General features: G+C 46.4%; 1 protein-coding gene, 1 long non-coding RNA gene and 1 other non-coding gene across 3 annotated transcripts; 1 reads left to right on the top strand and 2 right to left on the bottom strand.

The window, feature by feature from the left end:
• Window positions 1-1748: 1748 nt before the first annotated feature.
• LOC112482853 lies at window positions 1749-11330 on the bottom strand. The gene is made up of 4 exons (XR_003047428.1): window positions 11248-11330; window positions 10309-10416; window positions 9958-10055; window positions 1749-1949 (listed from the first exon to the last, which is right to left on the bottom strand). It is a non-coding gene; the product is annotated as an uncharacterized LOC112482853 (long non-coding RNA).
• On the bottom strand, window positions 7253-7371 carry LOC112482854. Its single transcript, XR_003047429.1, has one exon. It is a non-coding gene; the product is annotated as a 5S ribosomal RNA (ribosomal RNA).
• Window positions 11331-11370: 40 nt separating the features above from the next.
• Window positions 11371-18837, top strand: CCKBR (cholecystokinin B receptor). Its single transcript, XM_015592340.2, has 5 exons — window positions 11371-11611; window positions 16668-16919; window positions 17087-17336; window positions 17654-17826; window positions 18006-18837. The coding sequence occupies exons 1-5, from the start codon at window positions 11461-11463 to the stop codon at window positions 18542-18544; spliced, it is 1365 nt and encodes a 454-aa protein (XP_015447826.1). The 5' UTR covers window positions 11371-11460; the 3' UTR covers window positions 18545-18837.
• Window positions 18838-20263: the final 1426 nt, after the last annotated feature.

The raw sequence follows: 20263 nt of genomic DNA, 5'->3' as shown, positions 1-20263 counted from the left end.
TGAGTGATGACACAGAGAGGTCAATGCCATTAAAAGAAGAATTTATTACTTACAATCCCCAAGAGGAGGGGGCACAGTATACCATGCAAGACCACATGGGGAAGAACCGGGGTTGGTTAGAAGGCCAAAAGAAAAAAAAGAAAAAAAATCAGGAAATCACGAGCAAAAGGTCTTTATTACTTTAGTGGTAGAAAGTTTTTAGGTGGAGAAGTCTCCTATTAAACAGAAAGTGAAACACAGATTTGAGGGCTTGTGGAAGGTTAATAATATGATTTCCAAGCATCCATAAAACCAAGACCACAGAGAGAGGTTTGGTCATTAGTTTGGCCCATAATTTCAAGATGCCAAATCATCAATTACAGAATATCAAGAATGATTATTACAGGTGTTACAAGAGAATATAGAGTAGAGCCATCAGTGCTAGAAGGACAGGAGGTGTGGGGAGCATCTGCCTATGTGTGATCATGGAGACAGACCCTCAAAGCTGTTGGAGTCTTCAAAGCTGACCAAGCCTTTGGATACAGTGGATGCAGGCAACATAGATGTGCTCAGACATGAACAACTTGGAACAACACTTTCTCAAATAGCTGTAGAAACTGAGGCTGTGACTGAAGTCAAGATGTCAGGAAAGGTGATGAGGGATATTGCATACTAAATTATTTTTAAAATATATGGTTATTTTGTGATATTCTCACAAAAGATGAGATCCATAGGGTTAGCACTAGGTCTCTCTTGTTCATCTATAAATCCTCAGGGCCAAAACTGTGCCTGGCACATAGTAAGTACCCAAATATATATTTGGCAACCAAAGAAATGAGAGATTAGGTAGATAGAGGCCCAATGTTTGAGGAAGATGTGTGTCAATTTCTCAAAAGATTTTCCTACCATCTCTGCCCTTAAATCACGTTGAGCTAGAATGGGCCCTTTTGATGATACCTGATGGATTTATGGATCTGGAAATAAACTTTTCATTGGCACCCTATAATGTGCAAACCTATCCCAAATAAATGCTCTCAGAACAGGTGGCCCTACCACCCGTAAAATCCTGGTCTACAGCTCAAGGAGGGTGAAAACTAGTATCTTCCCTATCCTGGATACAGAAACAAAACTCTCCTGGGGCCCACTGTACACTTTGCTCTGCTTCTGCTTTTCTGGGATGAGATCAAATTCCTCATGGTGGAGCCACCATGCCAGAAGACAACTTGGATATTAGCAATTCCATGCAGGGGTTCTCTAGTTGTGGAATGATTTCCATCATTGTGTGAAAGACAATGTTTTGACAATTTGGGATTCAGCTGGATAGAGTTAGGTGAAAATGGGCAGAAGGTAATCCAAATTTTAAGTTCCTGGAATAGCCAAAAAATAACAATAACCTTTTAGAAAACTTTACTTACATGTTCATTTGGGTACATTTTATTCCTCCTATTATAAGAGAGTGCCAAAACTTTGTATCCCATGGACTTAAAGCTTTTTGAATTGCAACATCAAAAACAGAATTTTTCAGAAACTCTCTGCCTTAGCTTTTGTTTGTGAAGAGCAAGACTCCTAAGTTTTCACAAACAATTTTCCTAGTGAATTGTGCCCAGTTACCTGTGAGGGCTTAGAGTCAAAGAAGCAAAGTCTTCTGGACCCAAGGAGAGGAGATTTCCCAAGACTAAGAAAAGGAATGGGATTCTTGCACATTATATTAGTTTTCTTTTGCTGTTGTAACAAATTAGCACAAATCTAGCAGTTGAAAACATCACTCATTTATTATCTCACAGTTCTGTGAGTCAGAAATCTAGGCACAGCATTACTCAGTTGGGTCTTCTGTTCAAGGTGTCAGTTGGGCTGAGCTCTTTTCTGGAGATCCTGGCAAAGACTCTGCTTCTAAGATCATTCAGGTTGTTAGAAGAATTCAATCCCTTTGGTTGTAGGACTTTTATTTCCTTGACACATGGCCCCTTCACCTTCAAGACAACAAAGGCACATTAAATCTTTCTCTTCTCCAAACCTCTTAGCTCCTTATTCATTACAAGAAAGATCTCTGCTTTGTAGGGCTTGTGTGATTAGGTTCACCCAGATTATCCTGGATAATCTCCTGATTTTAAAGTCAGCTAGTTATTAACCTTAATTACATCTGCAAAGTCTCTTTTGCCATAGTCACAGGAATAACACCAGAGGGAAAGGTAATGGGAGCCAAAAATCTACCTATCCATACTTTGCTGGTGGGACTGCAAATTAGTACAGCCACTATGGAAAACAGTATGGAGGGGTCTCAAAAAACTAAGAATTAATCTAACATATGATCCAGCAATCCCTCTACTGGCTATTTACCCCAAAGACTTAAAAACCCATATCCAAAAAGATATTTGCACACTGATGTTCATAGCAGCATTATTCACAGTGGCCAGCACATGGAAGCAACCAAAGTGTCCTAAAATAGATGACTGACCAAAAAAGCTGTGGTACATATATACAATGGAATATTACTCAGCCATAGGAAGAGATGAAATACTGCCATTTGCAACAACATGAATGGACCTCGAGATAATCATGCTAAGCTAAATAAGCCAGACATAAAAGGTTGAAAATCACATGAGCTCACTTACATGTGGGGTATAAACCTAAAAGCAACAAATGAACAGGACAAACAAATAGAGACTCATGGATATGGACTATAGATTAGTGGTTACCAAAGGGAAGGGGTGAGGGGGAAGGGGGAAAAAATAAAAAAATAAAATGTTAAAAATAATAATAAATAAATAAATAATCTACCTATCACAGGGTTTCTGGGGACCCCACTTTCACAGGGGCCCCAGAATAGGAAACACTAAGAATTGAGTCTTCGGAAACTGAAGGAAGATTACCTACCTGGCCTTGGGGCTTCAGAACAGCGCCCCCTAGGGGTACAGCCGGCTCTAATTAGGTGCAAATAAGCATAATCAGCTTGGTCTGAAGGTCTCGGCCCTCCCCATCTCTAAATATTCTGTCCAATATAAAATCCCCAGAGAATTTTGCAAGACACTAAGTTGGGGGAAGAGAGGGTGTAAAGAAAGCCATAAAACACAAGTGAGATTAAATATTCCATAAGGTAGATAGTTGAAAGCTTAGATGGAAATAGTCTGATTTAGAGAATCAAGAAAATGTTCAATTTTTTACACAGTTATGGCATCATTCATAACTGCTATACATACATTATCTCATTTAGTTCTTAGAACAATATTAGGAAGTTTAAATTGTTAATATATTCATTTTTCCAGGTCAGAAAACTGAAGCCCATAGAGCAACTAAAAACATTAGATATTATTTACTGTAAAGCTATTTTATACTAGTTCCTGGGCTAAGTGCATTATCTTAATTAATCCTTACAACTATATGAAAAAGATGCTATCATTGCCCCCATTTTGAAATAAGAAAGCCAAGGCTCTGAGTGATTAGATAACTTGCCCAATATCACAAGGACCGTAAGTCACATGGAATGAAATCTAGGTCTGTGTTACTGCTTCTTTTAGAAAGATAAGGAAAGAGACTACCTCAGCTTGAAGCAAGGCCAGGCAAGCTGCCTTCCTTTCTTGGGAATGACTGTTGCAGGCGGTAACGGTGGTAACCAGGGGAGAAGGAGTCAGTTGTGCATAGCAAAGATTGTGAATCACCAGCAAGCCTGCCCAGTGTGCTCAAGTGTGATCTTAGGGCTGCAGCCAAAGACAAGGGACCCACAGCTTTAAGGAAGAACTGCCAATTCCAGCTTTTCTGTCTGCACACATGCAGCTATGGGAGGAAAGCAGAGTTTTAGAGTCACTATTAGATTCCTACGGGGGTGTCAAGAACTGTTCAAGGGGCTTCCTATTGCGAGCCCAGCTGCTTCTGGCTTAGCTCTTCTCCCTCCCACAAAACCTAGAGCCTCACCCACTCCCCTCCATAGGTCACTACTTAGCACACCTCAGCCTGGCTAAGAATTGGGATGGACACTCCTCCTCAGTGTTTCCAATTAGCTACTTCCTCATAGAAGCTTCATTGGCCCTCGCCACTTCATCCTTTTATTTCTGAGGGTTTGACTGCTAGCCTCCAAAGATATATGGAAATAAAGTATCAAGCTCGGAAGAAATCAGATTTATAGGGAAAGGGGCCATTCAACCCAAGGAGAGATCTAGTGGTAGGTGGATTCTCGCCTGGGGCTGAAGCTAGGGTTTGGCTTGAGGCTTTGATCAGAGATGGATGGTCAAGCTGGGTTACAGCTGGGGTCAGAGTCATGACCCAAGTCAGAGTTCTAAGCTTGCCTGAAAGCACAACAGATGAGAAAAAGCTTAGAGTCAATCAGGTGCTTGGAGCCAGAGTTAGCTTTTAATTCTGAAACAGTTCTTACTGTCTGGGGAATTCTTGGCCTTCTACAGAATTTTTAAAGGTTGTTGAAAGAAATGCTTAGAGAATTAAAGTGTAAATAAGACAATTAATGTGAATTGCAGATAACAATTGCTTAATAATGAATAGTAGCAGCAGTTGTGCCTTTGAGGGCAACGGGGCACAGGTTGTCTGACCTGGTTTGACTCTGGGCCTTGGGTGGTGCTGGCAATGCCAGTCCTGGCCAGCAGAGGGCACAGAGGTCTGCTCCTCTTCCCTTCCTTATAGCTCCCTCCCAGGCCTCAGGTTGCATTGCCTTGTAAATTTGGGAGAATAACCCAGGGAGAAATGGAATCTTAGGGGAAAAAACGTGATCTCGACTGGTTTGCGAAACTTCTTGTTCAGATTTTTTTTTTAAAATACTTAAATACAGCAATGGTGGTGCTGAGAGGCATTTCAGAGGAAGTTGTGCCAAATCAGAGCCTGAGATAGCCCTGTTGGGGACAGCATCATCTAATGGCTGGGAGCGTTCTGGACTGCCCTCGCCACAGCTTGAAAACTCTTTGTACTTTTCACCCAGAAAGCCTTGGTCCTCTGTGTCTGGCGTTGCCTTTCCAGTTTCAGTGCCTTGGCCTATTGCCCTCAGCATTGCCACTGACCAACAGGTCCCATAGGGCCCCAGATGCTAATAACACAGATGTGTTCGTTGAAGCCCTCTCTCTGGGTGACTTCCTGAGTGAGTCTTCCTGTGTCTTTTTTAGCCCCCAAGTGAGGCCCTGATATGAAAGATCCAGGCCCCTCTTGTCCTACTTGTGAAAGCCTATATATGAAGCCAAGTGTAACGATCCAGTGGGAGCCAGCCCTGCTCTCCCCAGCACAAGCCCCAGGCTCTGGAAGGCCTGTCCTATCACCTGTTTTTTTCCCTCTGCCCAACATCCCTGTCTGCTCTGGCTCCAGCCCATCTGTCTTCTTAGACCGCTCTTTCTTTCATTATCCCAAGAGAAGGGCCTCCTACGTGGGCAGGGAATGTGTGGGCAGGAGCTCAGCACATAAGCATATCTTCACATCATAGAAATGCAGAGAAAAGAAGGCCTTGAAAGATGTGGGGAGATGACAGCCTAACCAGCCACAGAAGGAAGGGCTGAGCCGATGGGGATTGTGGGCACCCCAAGGACTAAACTTTGACTGGCTTCTCTTCCAGACTGCAACCCAGCTGTGTGTGTGTGTGTGCGTGTGTGTGTGTGTGTGTGTGTGTGTGTGTGTGTGTGTGTGTCGGAGCCAGGAGTGCTGGAGGCTGAGCCCTACTGCGTGACCTTCACACCGCTGTGTGTTTTAGTACTGGGTTTCCTGAGCAAAGTGCTGATATTTTGTGGACCTGAAAGCTACCTAGAATAAGCAGTTCCTTATAAGGCAAATTATCTGGCTGTGCATTAGGCACTATATTCTCGTCTTGTTAGTTGTTTCTGCTCAACATTTACTGAAGTGTTGTTTAAATATTCCCCTCTTATCTCAGTTGTGATATAGAATGTTGAAAGAAGGACCTGCCTACACTTGGGCCAGTGGGGCAGTAGCTGGGTGATTGAGACTTCCCCAGGGAAAAAGTAAATTGTTCTTACTACAAGAGTCAAGCTAGGTGGGCTAGCACCCCCCTCCAAAACAGAGAGAGAGAGAAAGAGAAAGTGAGAGAGACAGAGAGAGACAGAGAGAGAGAGACAGAGAGAGACAGAGAGAGACAGAGAGAGACAGAGAGAGAGAGAGACAGAGAGAACAACAACAACAAACTGACAACCTTGGTAGGTCAAGGCTTGAGTCAGAAAGGTGGCTTCCTTCAGGACTGACCCTGCTTCAGGAAACCTTGTACGTGCTTCCTTGACCTCTTAGCTTTCTGACTTGTTCTGGGACAAGGGTCCAGGTCTCTTCCCTCTGGCTACCCATACTGACTTTGCAGTTCCCTCCTTTCTCTCATCTAAAGGTCCCATTTCCTGGCCCTGAGCAACCCCATTCTCTCCAAATACTGGCTTAATCTCTGGCAGAGATGGAATTTCCTGGTTTTAAGAAATGAGCTTCAACCCTCTTAGCATTGCATTTTCATCCCCTCCTCTACTCAAGAGAGAGTCCACTCTTCTTTTTTAAGAACTTGATCTGGGAGCTGTTCTTATCACTTCCACCCACAACCACTACTCAGAACATAGTCATAAAGCCACACAGCTGGGAAAAAAAAATATATATATAGGAAATATATTGTTATCCAGTTAGCCATGACTTATTTTCAACTATAATTATTCTCTTCTACTAACTTCTTTTCTACCATTGAATTTCTACTATCAAAATCTAGAACCCACACACAGTCTGGGTTCCATGCTTTCCTGCCTTCTCAGGAGTCTTGCATTAGTAATTAACTTCTCTTACAACCTCACCACAATGACGCTTTCTCCAAGGTTGCCAAGGGTCTCCAGCACTGAATTCAGAGCTCGTTTCTGTTCTCGTTGTCTTGGTCCAGGAGCGGCATCTGAATCAGTTTAGCACTTTCTCCTTTTGCTGTTTTGACTCCTTGTTCTCCTTATTTTCCTTCTATCCTTTTCTGCTCCTCTCGATCTCTTTTACAAGCTGTTCTTTCTCTACAAGCTGTTCTTCTGACCTGGTTCCTCATTTCTTCTGTTCAACAAACTCTCATTAACTATATGGCTTACATTATTTTCTAGACAACCTTTAGATTCAGCTTCCTAGTAGAATTCCTACTTACATGTCTAATAGGCATCTGAAACATAATGTGTTCAAAATGAAACAGATTTACTACTAGGAGTTGCTGTCTGATAGTTACTTTTTTCTCTATGAAGAGGGAGGCTGGCTTATTTATTGTGAGTGAAGGATGGGGGTGTGTGTGTGTGTGTGGTAAAATTAGAGTTTATGAGTTAAACTTTTTTTTTTTTTATGCCTACAGCACCCTGTCTTCCTAAGTGGTCTCCCATCCAAGTACTAACCGGGCCCAACCCTGCTTAGCTTCCAAGATCAGATGAGATCGGGTGTGTTCAGGGTGGCATGGCCGTAGAATAAATTTTTTAAAAAACATTGTGTAAAATTAGATACAGAAGGTGATCAGAGAATTTTAGTAAAACTTACTCATCTTAGGAAGCAGCATAGTATGAGCAGCTGGATTCTGATTTCCAAACTCCCTAGCTTTAAATTATGGCTCTTTTACCTAGTAGCTCTGTGGCTTTGGTCAAGTTACTAAAACACACTCTGAGCCAGTTTTTTCCACCTGAAATAGTCATCAATAATATCAGGCCTAAATTTGTAGTTCTTTGTGAGGATGTGATTGGAACATAGTAAGAGATAATCATAGTTCCTATCCTAAGTTACCAGAAACCTCATTCATTTTAATTTCATCCTTCTCGTCACCATCCACACACAAACAGTCTCTAAAGTCTGTCTTTTTACCTCCTAAATAGCTCTTGAATCCATCTTCACTACCTCTGTGACTTTAGTTCAAGCTGTCATTTCTCACCTGAATTACTACCATGGACTTCTAATTGGTCCGACCCCTTAGGTTGCTCTCCACACCACCTGCCACCACAATCTTTCCAACTCTTTCTAAACTTAACAAATTCCCAATCCTCTACTTCTTCCTTGCATAGTTCCTAGGGGTCTGCATTTGCTATTTCCTTAGATGAAAGGTGTGTTATTTTCTATTGTAACAAATTATCAAAAGTTTGGTGGCTTAAAACATACATTTATTAGCTCACAGACATGTAGGCCAGAAGTCTGGTACAGGATGGCTGGATTCTTTGCTTGGGATATCACAGGCTAAAGTCAGAGTATCGGCCAGCCTAAATTCCCTTCTGGAGGCTCTGGGGGAAAACCTGCTTCCAAGCTCATTCTTGTCATTAGCAGGATTCGGTTCCTTGTAGTTGCAGAACTAAAGTCCCTATTTTCTTGCTGGCTGTCAGCCAGAGACTGCTCTCAACTACAGGCCACTCTCAAGTACTTGCTCTGTGCCCTCTTCCATTCTCCAATCAGCCACCCTCATTCCTCGCCACATGGCCCCTGCCATCTTTAAACCAGCAACAGCATTATCGAATCTCATTTTTCAAATCTCTCTAATGCTGTCAACCAGAGAAAACTCTTGGCTTTTAAAAGATTCACAGGACTAGTTGGATAGCCTCTCTATTTTCAAGTCAACTGGTTAATAACATTAATGACATCTGCGAAATCCCTTTTTTCCATATGACATAATCATAGGAGTAGTACCTCATCATATTCACAGGTTCCACCCACCCTCAGGGAAGGAGATTATATAGGAGTGAAAGTCGTTGGGGGTCAGTTTATAATTCTGTCTACCACAGGATGCAAGTCAGGAAAAACACCCCTAAGAAATGCACACACCTTGAGCTGAGATCAAAAGGATTAGTGGGAGTTAATTAAATAAAGAAGGAAAGCTTCCAGAGAGCATGTACAAAAAGCATGTAACTAGAGAACAAATATCAAAAAAAAAAAAAAAAAAAGACCAAAGGAAAAGCCAGTGTGTCTACAGCAGAGAGAACAAGAAGCAAGGTGACTTGGAATAAGATAGTTAGAGAGATTAGTAGAAGCCAAGCTATGCAGGCTTCATAGACTCTGTTAAAAGGTTTTCTCTGTCTCAAAAGCAGCGGTCAGAAAATTGGCATGATTAGATTTGTATCCTGAACATACCCCCTCTGGCTATAAGGTGGAAGATGGATGTAAGGAGGTATCAGCAAAATGTGACAGACCACTTAGGAAGCTAGGAGAGTAGTGCAAGAAACAGTGGGGTGGTGTCAGTGGAGATACAAGCAGACCAAGTCAAGAAACACTCAGTAGCTAAAATCAACAGGGCTTCTTGATGGATTAAATATGGGAGTGAGGCAATTATGTTTCCAGGAAATAGACTCTTGACAGATTACTGTGGAGGATGTTTACCAAGGAGTTCTCTTGAAGTGAACACCTGCAAAAGAGAGAGGATGAAAGGAGGACTGCGTGAAGGGAGAAGCTGAGCAGTAATTCAGTCCCCACAAAGGCCTCAGTCAGACCCAGGAGGAGCTGTGAACGTCTTTCAGTCTTTCAGTGTAGTTCTTTGTTCCAGTGAGGGGGTTGAACTTTTATACTTCTCTGCTCATTAGTCATTGGATGCGGGATACCCCCAAAAGGGAACATAATCTTGGATGAGCTGCTTTCTTCAGCTCAGGCAATCCCTGAAGGGGCTGACAGTTGAAAGCTGTCTTCTAACAGCCTTCTCAGCAATTGGAGAAGAAATGCTTCATTTCTGGAAAGGAGTCTGGGCTTTTCATCGCGGCTTCCACCACGGGGATGAAGAAGCATAAGAGAATAAGGCATCTAGGATGATCCCTAAATTTCTGATTCGTGCATCTTGGTGGATGTTATATGTTGTAATCTTAGTGGACCATACCTAGAAATCTTTGGCTTATCTGTCATTCACGCCGCCCACCCCCCTCCCGCTTCCCGCCCTATTAGAGCAGAAGCTACTTAGGCACAGATTGTATGGGACAGCTAGTACACGGCCTTATACCTGACTCCTATCTTGCTGAATAAGTGAGTGCGTCTACTCCTATTTTCACTTCTCTTTCCCCTACATTTTTTTTGCTCCCCCACCCCACATCCTACCGTCATCCAATGTGGGAAAGGTCCAGCAGGTTATCTGAAGCCCCACCTGTGCTGGAGGTGAACAAACAGCAAATCAGGGTCCTCTGGTCCAGGGCTCTCTGATGGGGAAGGCAAGCAGTGCCAGGAGGAAAGGGGGTGGAAAGCTGGTGACGATATCCCCACCCACCTCATGCTTAAATCCTCCTTCAATGACCAAGCCCTTTCAAACCCAGGTTGTCTTCAAAAGACTGTATGGTCTCTGAATTCAGTCTCTCTGAAATCCCCACAAACTCAGACTTCATCCCCAGTCTAATCCGCTCTTTGGGCTAAAATATTAGAAGAGGAACATCCTACGCGAGGAGCTGAACCCACCTCAGTCCTACGCATGCTCGCATCAGCTTTGTTTCCGCTGCACCCCAGTGACCTAGCCCCTTCTGGCCATTCCTGTGGGAGCCTGACGACCCACACAGGCTGCTCCACCTGCGTGGAGAGCAAACAGGGAACGTCAGTGTGTCGGATGAGTATGGGCGCTGCTTGCAGACCACAGAGAAAGCCAGCCGCCTCCTCCCCTCTTATGCCTGCGCTGGGCTGGATTAGAGCTATACCACAGCCTCACCTCACCCCACCTCCGCTTATCCTGGGCAGTTCTCACCACCACCCCAGCCTCCCTCAGCACCCCAGTCAGACTCTTCCTCCGAGCAGCCCTTTCCCCCGAGTCAAATGCTGACTCTCTCGTCGCATCCTCGCACGCTGATTAGGGTTCCTCGGGAGCTTTGGGTAGAAGCCCGGGTGGTGGGCCTGAGGTAGAAGGTGAGCGGACAGATGCAGGTGCTACCCCAGCCCCGCGGTGAGGAGCTGCAGGGAACTACGGTAGTAATAGTGTCACGGTCACTGCTGCCACTGCAGCATAGTACGGTAACCGCAGCGCTGCACGTAAGCTAAGGTGTCTGCGCCGAAGCCAGTGACCCTGCACGCGCGGCCCCCGGCTCCGTTGCCACCTCCACGTCCAACGACTAACCACGGAAAGATGCTAGACCCCACGGCAGCCGCACCCTACACCACTCTTCTTACGCTCCCTCCCCGGAAACCCCCCTCCTCGCAACCTCTCCATCCACCCCCAATCCCCACCCCACCCTGCCAACACACACGCACGCACACACGCTCCCGAAAAATCCTCGGAGCCAGGGACAGCAGCGAAGGGGAGTGGGCGGGAAGGAAATCTCTGAGAGCGAAGATGTCTAGGGAGGGGGAGACCCTGGAGGACGGTAACTCGGGGGGCAAGTCCTGAGCGGGGGAGGGGGCGGAGATCACCTGGTGAGACAGCTGCGGACCGCAGCCGGGGAACGCGAGTCCAGGAGGGGTTCACGGCGGAGGAGAGGCGAGCAGGGGCCAAGGTTGGGGCAGGACCAGTCCCGGCGGGCGCCTCCGCGGAACTGCAGCGAGAGCAGGTGGAGCCGGCGCGGGAGCCGGCGCGGGAACCCGCCCGCCCGCCGAGCCGAAGGAGGCGGCGGCCGGGCCAGGGCCATGGAGCTGCTGAAGCTGAACCGGAGCGTGCCGGGATCCGGACCCGGGCCAGGGGCTTCCCTGTGCCGCCCGGGTGGCCCCCTCCTCAACAGCAGCGGTATCGGCAACCTAAGCTGCGAGCCCCCTCTCATCCGCGGAGCCGGGACACGAGGTGGGTGCCTCCCTGAACCCTTTCCACGAGGTCTTTCCCACTACACCCTACAACGCTGATAGAGGAACCCCACTGCCTCCACACTGCCTCCTCAAATGCCCACACCATCTCCTCAGGACACTCCCTCAAAAGGTCCCCTGACACATTTGTCCCCCACAGCTCATATAACTCCATTTCCAACTCACACTACCTGGTCAGAACCTCCTTCACACCCTGGTCCCCAGGTCACACCCAGAGCTTCTGGTCACCCCCAAAACACAATACCCTCCCCATCCCACAGCTTCCTCCTAGACACGGGGGCAGGTGGGGGGCGGGGAGCGGAAGCAAAGACCTCCCCTTGCCAATCCTTTTCCCTTTACATCCAGTTTACAGAGCTACGATGGGGAAAGAAAGAGAAAAGAAGGCAAAAATAGGAAAGGCAAAGATAGGGCAAAGAAGGAAAAATAGAAAAAGATGGGGGCTGTTTGGGGACGGGAGCCCTCTAGAAGGCCTGCGTGGGAAGTTAGAGTTATAATGTCCTGTGTCATCCACCACAACCCCAACCCCAACTTTCTCCAAAGAGATCCTCAAACTTGAATTAGTCTGGGCGCTGCTCCCCAGAGCTTCCTGTCTCCATTTCACTCATCCTCAAGTCCCCCTGCCTCCCAACTTGGAATTCTCAAGGTATGAACCTTCTCTCTTTCTCTGTCTCCAAATAATGTCTCCAAGTCCCTTCCAAGCCTCCTCTCCAACCAGCCTCTCCTTGGGTTTCACTTCCTTAGAGCCTGGCTGCCCCCTTCATCACCCCATCCCTTTATGCCACCACCACCACCACCCCCTTTAGACTACTTACATTGACCCAGCCCCCAAAATAACTTTCACTCTTCCCATCAGCCAACATCTGTATTTTCTTGATGACCCAGCTCAGGACATATTCCCCCCCCCCTCCCAAAAAAAGAAGATATACTTTTCCCCTTCCTGTACCTTTCCTTTCCTTAAATATTTGTTGGGCATCTGCTATTGTAGTCCCTAAGATAGGCACTGGGGACACTGGGATGAGCTAGATGTGTCTGGGCCCTCATCAGTCCATAGTCAAGTGCAGAGAGGAGATGAAACCAATGGAAAAAAATCACAGTCAGCATGGGAAGTCCCACAAGAAAAGGGACCAAGAACTTCACAGAAGGAACCTGGGAGATGAGTCTCGAAGTTGGAGTTTATTATGCAGAAAAGGAAGAAGTGGGATTCCGGAAGAGGAAATAGTGTTAAGCTGAGGGAAATTATTCCAAGCCCAAAAAAGGAAAGTGGGAATAAATTGTAATTCAGGCATTTTTTCACCCTACAAAATAATGCATGCCTTCACAGACCACTTAGATTTTTTTTTTTCATTCAACAAATATTTATTGGACCAGAGACTGTGCTAGTCACCAAAACTAACTCAGTTCCTATTTCTTGGAGCTCACAGTTTAGTGGAAGAGACAGAAAAATAAGCAGGGAATTGCAGCACGGGGTGCCTTGAGAGGGCTGTGGGAACGCAGAGGAGGAACATCTATAGCCTAGCCTAACCTTTGTAAATCTAAGTTGGCCTCCTAAGGGGGTGAAGTATGAACTGAATAAAAATTTAAAAGATGAAGGAAAGCCAGCCAAGTGAATGAGCAGAAAAGGCAAAAAGCATCCCAAGCAAAAAGGAACAATATGTGTAAAAGCCCAAAGTTTAAATCCATAGCACTTTTGTTCAGTGTGTCATAGTTTCTGGGTGCCTGACATATATACTATAAGAGAGGAATAATGAACACTCAGAATGAAAACCAGCCTAAAGAGTTTATGAAGAGCCTTAGAGACCTGTTGATTTTATCTTGAGGGCAATGGGAACTACTGAAAGTTTCAATAGAACTGCCAGGATTCATTCTATGGTGTAGAGAATGGATTGGAGGACAAGACATGGAAGGAAGGGGGGTGGGATGGCGTTGGGTGAACACTTTAAAAGGCTATTATATTACACTGGTCCCAGTGAAAGATGATGCTAGCTTAGACTAAGGTACTGGCAGTGGGAATGGAGAGAAGTGGATGGATTTGAGAGGCACTTCTGGAAGTTGAATCAACAGAATTTAGCAATTTGTGAGAAATGGAGAGGGAAGAAGAGGACAAGGGATGACATCCACGTATCTGGTTTGGATAATTGAATGGATATTGGTGTGATATAATGAAAAGGATAACAAAATAACAGAAACAGATTAGAAAGAGTTTATATATTCAATCTGGAACCCACTGAGTTTAAATGCTAGTGAGATACCAGGTGGGTTTGCCCAGTAAATTGCTGAACCCATGGGTCTGGAACCTAGGAGAGAGGTATGAGCTAGAAATAGACTTGAAAGGGCTTTGCCTAGAGGAGGTAATGGAAGTTATGAGAATAGATAAAATCATACAAAGATTGTCTAGGATGAAAAAGAAAAGAGGTCCTGGGACAAGACCGTGAAGACCAATATTTAAAAGCCAGAAAGAAGGTCCATAGGGTTGAAGGTGCAGAAGGTAGCAGAAATAGTCAATAGAGCAAAGGACCCTGAGAAAGGGGAATGTGAAGTTATTCAGAGCACAGGTGCAAGAATTGGCCTCTCATCCGGAAGTTGTTACCCACATACAGTGGGATGTTATGCAGGCTGTCAGAAGTTATCCACAAAATCTCTGTTAGCCACACTCACTCAGATATTACCCCCACAGATGCATGTTACCCAGGCTCATTCCAGTGTTACCGGTAGAAATTTGGATATTACCCACACTATTCTGATGTAATCCATAGACTTGAGTGTTACCCATGTTCACTCAGATGCTACCCACAGAAAACCAGATGTCACCCACACTCATATTAATATTGCCCACGTCATTTGGATGTCACTCATCCATCAAACACACTCACTTTCATTTTATTATCTGCACACAATCAGATATTAGACTGAGTGCACTTAAGTAATCTCCAGATATTACTCTCACACATACAGATATTACCCACAAAGACTCGAATATTACCTATGTTGACTCAGGTGCTCAGTTATTTCATTCAATCAGATTAACACCTCACTTAACCATCTTAATATGTTAACATCGCACTTCCATACTCAAATATCATCCACACGCACTTGGATATTACTTCCGTCCTCAAAGAGATGGAGGCAGAGAGGAGAACTCGTGCTCAAGTTTAGAGTCACAGAGGTAAAGGGTGGATGAAGAAGGACAAAGCAGGTGCATCTGTGTGCAGTGTGACAGAGATTCATTCCAGATTCATCAACAAGCTTGTGTTAACACCTCCTATGTGCAGGACTTTATGCCAAGTGCTAGAGATATGCTGGAAAAGAAGAGGATATTGCCCCTGTCCTCAAGAAGCTCATAGTCTAGTGGAGGAGACAGAGAATTAAATTAAACATCATCATAATACAGTGAGAAATGCCATGATAGAGATCAGAGAGAGGAAGAAGGAGGCACTGAGATTAAGATTTAATTGAGACAAGGAAGCAGCATGACAGAGCAAGGAAGCAATAAGAGACAAAGCATTTAAGCGATCTGGAGACTTGGCTTCTACTCTGATTCTGTCCTTTACTTGCTATATGCTCTGAGTAAGTAATGCCACTGCTGGTTTCAGTTTGGGTATCTCTTGTAAATAGTATTTACTTGATGTCTACAATAGCTTCTGAATCAGTTGGTTATTGTTATGAAAAACAGTTTAATTCGAGGCCTATGGCAAATGTCAGCCAATGCATAGGGGCTGCAGAAGGGGAAGTTGCAGCTCTGTGCTCTCCCCGCAACCTTGAAGGATCTGCCCCTGCCCTCTCTTCCTTCAAGCCCTTGTCTCCGTCATGCAGAAACCATGGGTTTGGGTGATTGGGCCAGTTTAATTCAATTCAGTTTTGTTTGGGTCTGCTTGGCCTGTGATATACAGGCCCAAAGATAAATCTGTCTCCCAATATGAATGAGGTCAGCCCTCTGTCTGGCCCAGCAATCCCAGAGTCCCTCCTGTGAGTTCCTACAGCACTTTGTGTATTCTTCAACCACACTCCTCATTACACTGTGTGGCAATTATCTGTTTATATACCTGAGTTTCTTTCCTTCTCTTCATGTTCATCTCTGTTCTCTGGCATAAAGAGAGTCCTCTGTAAATCTTTGTTGAGTAAGAATGAATGTTTAAAGATCGTTAAAATACAAGGCAGACAGTAAAAAGGGTTCTAACAGATGAATAAAGAATATGCATGGGTCAGAAGAAGAGGAGATTAACTCCAAATGAGATGTCCAGAAAGGCCTTATAGAAAAGGAGGCACGTAATCTGAGTCTGAAGGACAATAGTAAATAAGAATTCACCAGATACAGAAAACAAGTTTGTGTTTGGAAGCGGGAGTTGGTGAAGAGCATTCCAGGCTGAGAAACCAACATGAGCAAGGGAGACAGTCATGAGTGCACATAATGCCTTCAAGAAACTGAGTCATCTAGTGGCTCAAGTGGTGGCATTGCAGAGAGGAGGTAGAAGGAGGAAAAGGGCAGCTCTCAGAATATCTGGATGACATGCTAAAGGGTTGAAGACAGTAAAGGATAGGTGAAGGTGAGGTTTTTTTAGACTGTAAGGTCATGATCTGACCTGTCAAATACAACAGAGAGGTCAAATAGAATAGACTAAAAGTGACTTTTGGATTTACCAGTTAAAGCTTAGTGATCTTGGGAAGAAGTGCCCTAACAATGATAGGGGGACAGATGGGACACTGGATTGTAATGTGCTGAGGAGTGAATGGAAAGATGCAAATAATTCTCTCAAGAAGTTTGGCTATAAAGAGAAGGAAAGAATTGGAGTAAAGCTTGAAAAGAGACAGGCTTTCTTAAGGAAGGGTAGAGTTAGGCCAATTTAACTAAGCCTCAAAGGGTTAGAAGGGTAAAGGATTCAAGTTCACCGAGTGTGGGGGGGGGGCTGGGAGGGGGGAGCTGGTGTTCTTGGGAAGCAGGGGATGTGGCTGGATAGCGGGTGTTGGGGATAAGTGGGATAGGAGGGTCTGGCTGAGTGGGGGCCAGGCCTCTATTGTCATCTCTCCCTTTTTCTATCCAGAATTGGAGATGGCCATTAGGGTCACCCTTTATGCAGTGATCTTTCTGATGAGCGTTGGAGGAAATGCGCTCATCATCGTGGTCCTTGGACTGAGCCGCCGCCTGAGAACTGTCACCAACGCCTTCCTGCTCTCACTGGCAGTCAGCGACCTCCTGCTGGCTGTGGCTTGCATGCCCTTCACCCTCCTGCCTAATCTCATGGGTACATTCATCTTTGGCACAGTTGTCTGCAAGGCGGTTGCCTACCTCATGGGTACGTGAGACAACCACCCTGCCTCCCTTGCCCCTTCCCTCTTTTAAAGTCCTTGCCTGATGTCTGGATGTTTCCCGGTGGGGATGGGGATGGGGGGGGCGGGGACTCACGCTGGCGAATGTGTAGTGCAGGTTTCCTAGGTGACCCCTTCCTCTTCCCTTGCTTAGGAGTGTCTGTGAGTGTGTCCACGCTAAGCCTAGTGGCCATCGCCCTGGAGCGGTACAGCGCCATCTGCCGACCACTGCAGGCTCGCGTGTGGCAGACGCGCTCCCACGCGGCTCGTGTGATAGTTGCTACATGGATGCTGTCCGGACTGCTCATGGTGCCTTACCCCGTGTACACCGTCGTGCAGCCAGCGGGGCCCCGTGTGCTACAGTGCGTGCATCGCTGGCCCAGTGCGCGGGTTCGCCAAACCTGGTGAGGGTACCCCTTACCTATACCTGGAAATTCCCTTCTCCATCTCCTTCGGATGCTTAGAACCATTCCCCCAGAATCTTCCTCCAGTTGCTCCAAGAATAACCACCCCAATTCCCTTTCGGCACCCAGCACCCTGGGATTCCCATTTGCCCCCACGCCCACCCCCGCAGTTTTCTAGCCCTTCCCAGCAGCACCCCCAAATCCTACTTCTACCTCTAGGGCCTGATCACCAGCCCTAGAAACATTAATCCCTGGCTCTTCATCAGTGATTATAGCTGGACAGAGACCCGAGTGATTGGTCTGTGCTCTGCCTCCAGGTCGGTACTGCTGCTCCTGCTCTTGTTCTTCATCCCGGGTGTGGTTATGGCGGTGGCCTACGGGTTTATCTCCCGCGAGCTCTACTTAGGACTTCGCTTTGACGGTGACAGTGACAGCGAGAGCCAGAGCCGAGTTCGAAGCCAAGGAAGGCTGCCGGGTGGGGCGGGACCAGGTGGGTAAAATCTAGAAGGGGCAGGGCTTTGGAAAGGGGCAGGGGCAGGGGCAGGGGCCGGGGTGGGTGTGGCGGAAAAGTGTAAGAAGAGAGGCTGGAAATGGGAGGTCGGGTGGGGATTGGGCGGGAGATTGAGAAGACTCAGCCTTCTGCTCTGAGCGCCCACCGTCTATGCTCAGGTCCTGCCCATCCAAACGGGCGTTGCCGGCCGGAGACCGGACTGGCTGGCGAGGATGGCGATGGCTGTTACGTGCAGCTTCCGCGCTCCCGGACTGCACTAGAGCTGTCTGCACTGACCGCGCCCACTCCCGGGCCAGGGTCCGGCCCCCGGCCCTCCCAGGCCAAGCTGTTGGCGAAGAAGCGTGTGGTTCGGATGTTGCTGGTGATCGTTGTGCTTTTTTTCCTGTGTTGGTTGCCAGTGTACAGCGCCAACACATGGCGTGCCTTCGATGGCCCTGGTGCCCACCGCGCACTTTCCGGCGCGCCCATCTCTTTCATCCACTTGCTGAGCTATGCCTCGGCCTGTGTCAACCCCCTGGTCTACTGCTTCATGCACCGTCGCTTTCGCCAGGCTTGTTTTGACACATGTGCCCGCTGCTGCCCCCGGCCTCCACGAGCGCGCCCCAGGCCTCTCCCAGATGAGGATCCTCCCACTCCCTCCATTGCTTCACTGTCCAGGCTGAGCTACACCACCATCAGCACACTGGGGCCTGGCTGAGGGGTGGGGATGCAGTGGAGGCTGACGCAGGACAGACCCCTTCCTAGAAGCAAGGACCCATCCAGATGCACAAGAGACACAGACCAAAACTGACACAAGATTCTGATATCCAACAGCACTGACTAAACCCAATGCACAGGAAAAGGTGGCTTACCTGACAAACTGGACCCCTGACAAACCACACAGGAAAGAAGACACACTCTTGATATGACACATAGAAATATGGCACTGACCTTGGACATACCCAGACGAAGTGTCCCTAGTAAAGAACTATTCCTCCACAGTGGGAACTACGATGGAAAGAAGACACACTCTTGATATGACACATAGAAACATGGCACTGACCTTGGACATACCCAGCCGAAGTGTCCCTAGTAGAACTATCCCTCCACAGTGGGAACTACGACGGGGTGACCTACCTCTCACACACATATAGTAATGACACTGATTCTTTTAGGGCTCTGGACCCTGGCATGAGGCTGACTCCTGAAATGCCAGGATGCCCCCAGTTTGACCTCGCAGTGCCCTTCCCCAATCAGCACTGGAAACACCAACCTAATCTCGCTCATCCCTGATCAACAGGCTGTTTTACACTGAAAAGTCCCTTCATTCCTTTCCAATTATATATGTTCCTGCCCCCTCCTCCCTCACTCGACCTCTTAAAGAAACAATAAATAACTTGGCTTCCTCCTAAACTTCCTTTCTGGACTTTTTTGGGGCAAGTGAAAAGGCATGGGGTTTTGTGGTCTTCCCTTTCAGGTCACACACTATATGACCCCCTACCAAAAAGCCCACAGTTTGAGGCTAGATGAGGCTATGTGTATTCTCTCTGGGTTTTCATCCTGGACCCACCTGCACACCCGTGTTGTTGGTAGTAGCTGGGAATGTGGATGAGGGTGGGAAGTGGGATACCTATGACACGTCATGAATCCAGAGCACATTCTCCTAAAGTGGTGCTGTTGTTAATACTATCTAATAGATGCTTATAAAATTTTAATGAAAAGATAAAAAGAAGAAGCACTATATAATGAGACTCAGTTTATTCAACATGTGTTTGAAACACCAGGGTCAGACCACGACAGGTATACAGAAGTTAATTAAAGAGTAGGGCCTTTTTAATGCACTCTTCTCTGGCCAAGTTTCTGCCCCCGCGGAAGAACCCTATTGTCCAGCAATGACAAAGTGGAGATGGGGAAACCTGGACATGAATAGGGGTCCCAGAGTCCCAGTGCCCAGCCTTCCTTTTGACTATATGACTAATCCAGCCCCAGAGAGAGGCAGAGACAGCAACATCACCCTTCTAGACACACAATGATAAACAGGGAAAAACAGATGACCTCACCAAGGGGACATATGTGGATAATCAGTGGTATGGTATGTTGTAACAGATGGGCAAACTGAGACCCAGAACAGAAAGAAAAAAAAAACTGCTCAAAGTCCTACAATAAATTAGAACAAGACAGAAATAACCTTATCGAAACAGACACTGAGCTGGAGATGAGAAAGACGCCGTACTCATCCAAGGACAAACCCAAGTTTTTTAGGCCTGGAGCTTATAAAATTGGGAACACTTTTTTTTTTTTTTTAAGAAAAAGAATACAAAATTACAGATGCAAAATTGCTAAGACACTGACCAGGGCCTTGGAAGAGGCCCGTGCAAGTGAGGAGCCCTGAAGTGTAAGCCTCATTAGCTTCGCAGTTGACAATGTCTCTAAAGTC

Source organism: Pteropus alecto, unplaced genomic scaffold (genome assembly GCF_000325575.1).
Source record: "Pteropus alecto unplaced genomic scaffold, ASM32557v1 scaffold395, whole genome shotgun sequence".
Lineage (NCBI taxonomy): Eukaryota > Metazoa > Chordata > Mammalia > Chiroptera > Pteropodidae > Pteropus > Pteropus alecto.
This window is presented reverse-complemented; position numbering and strand designations above follow the sequence as displayed.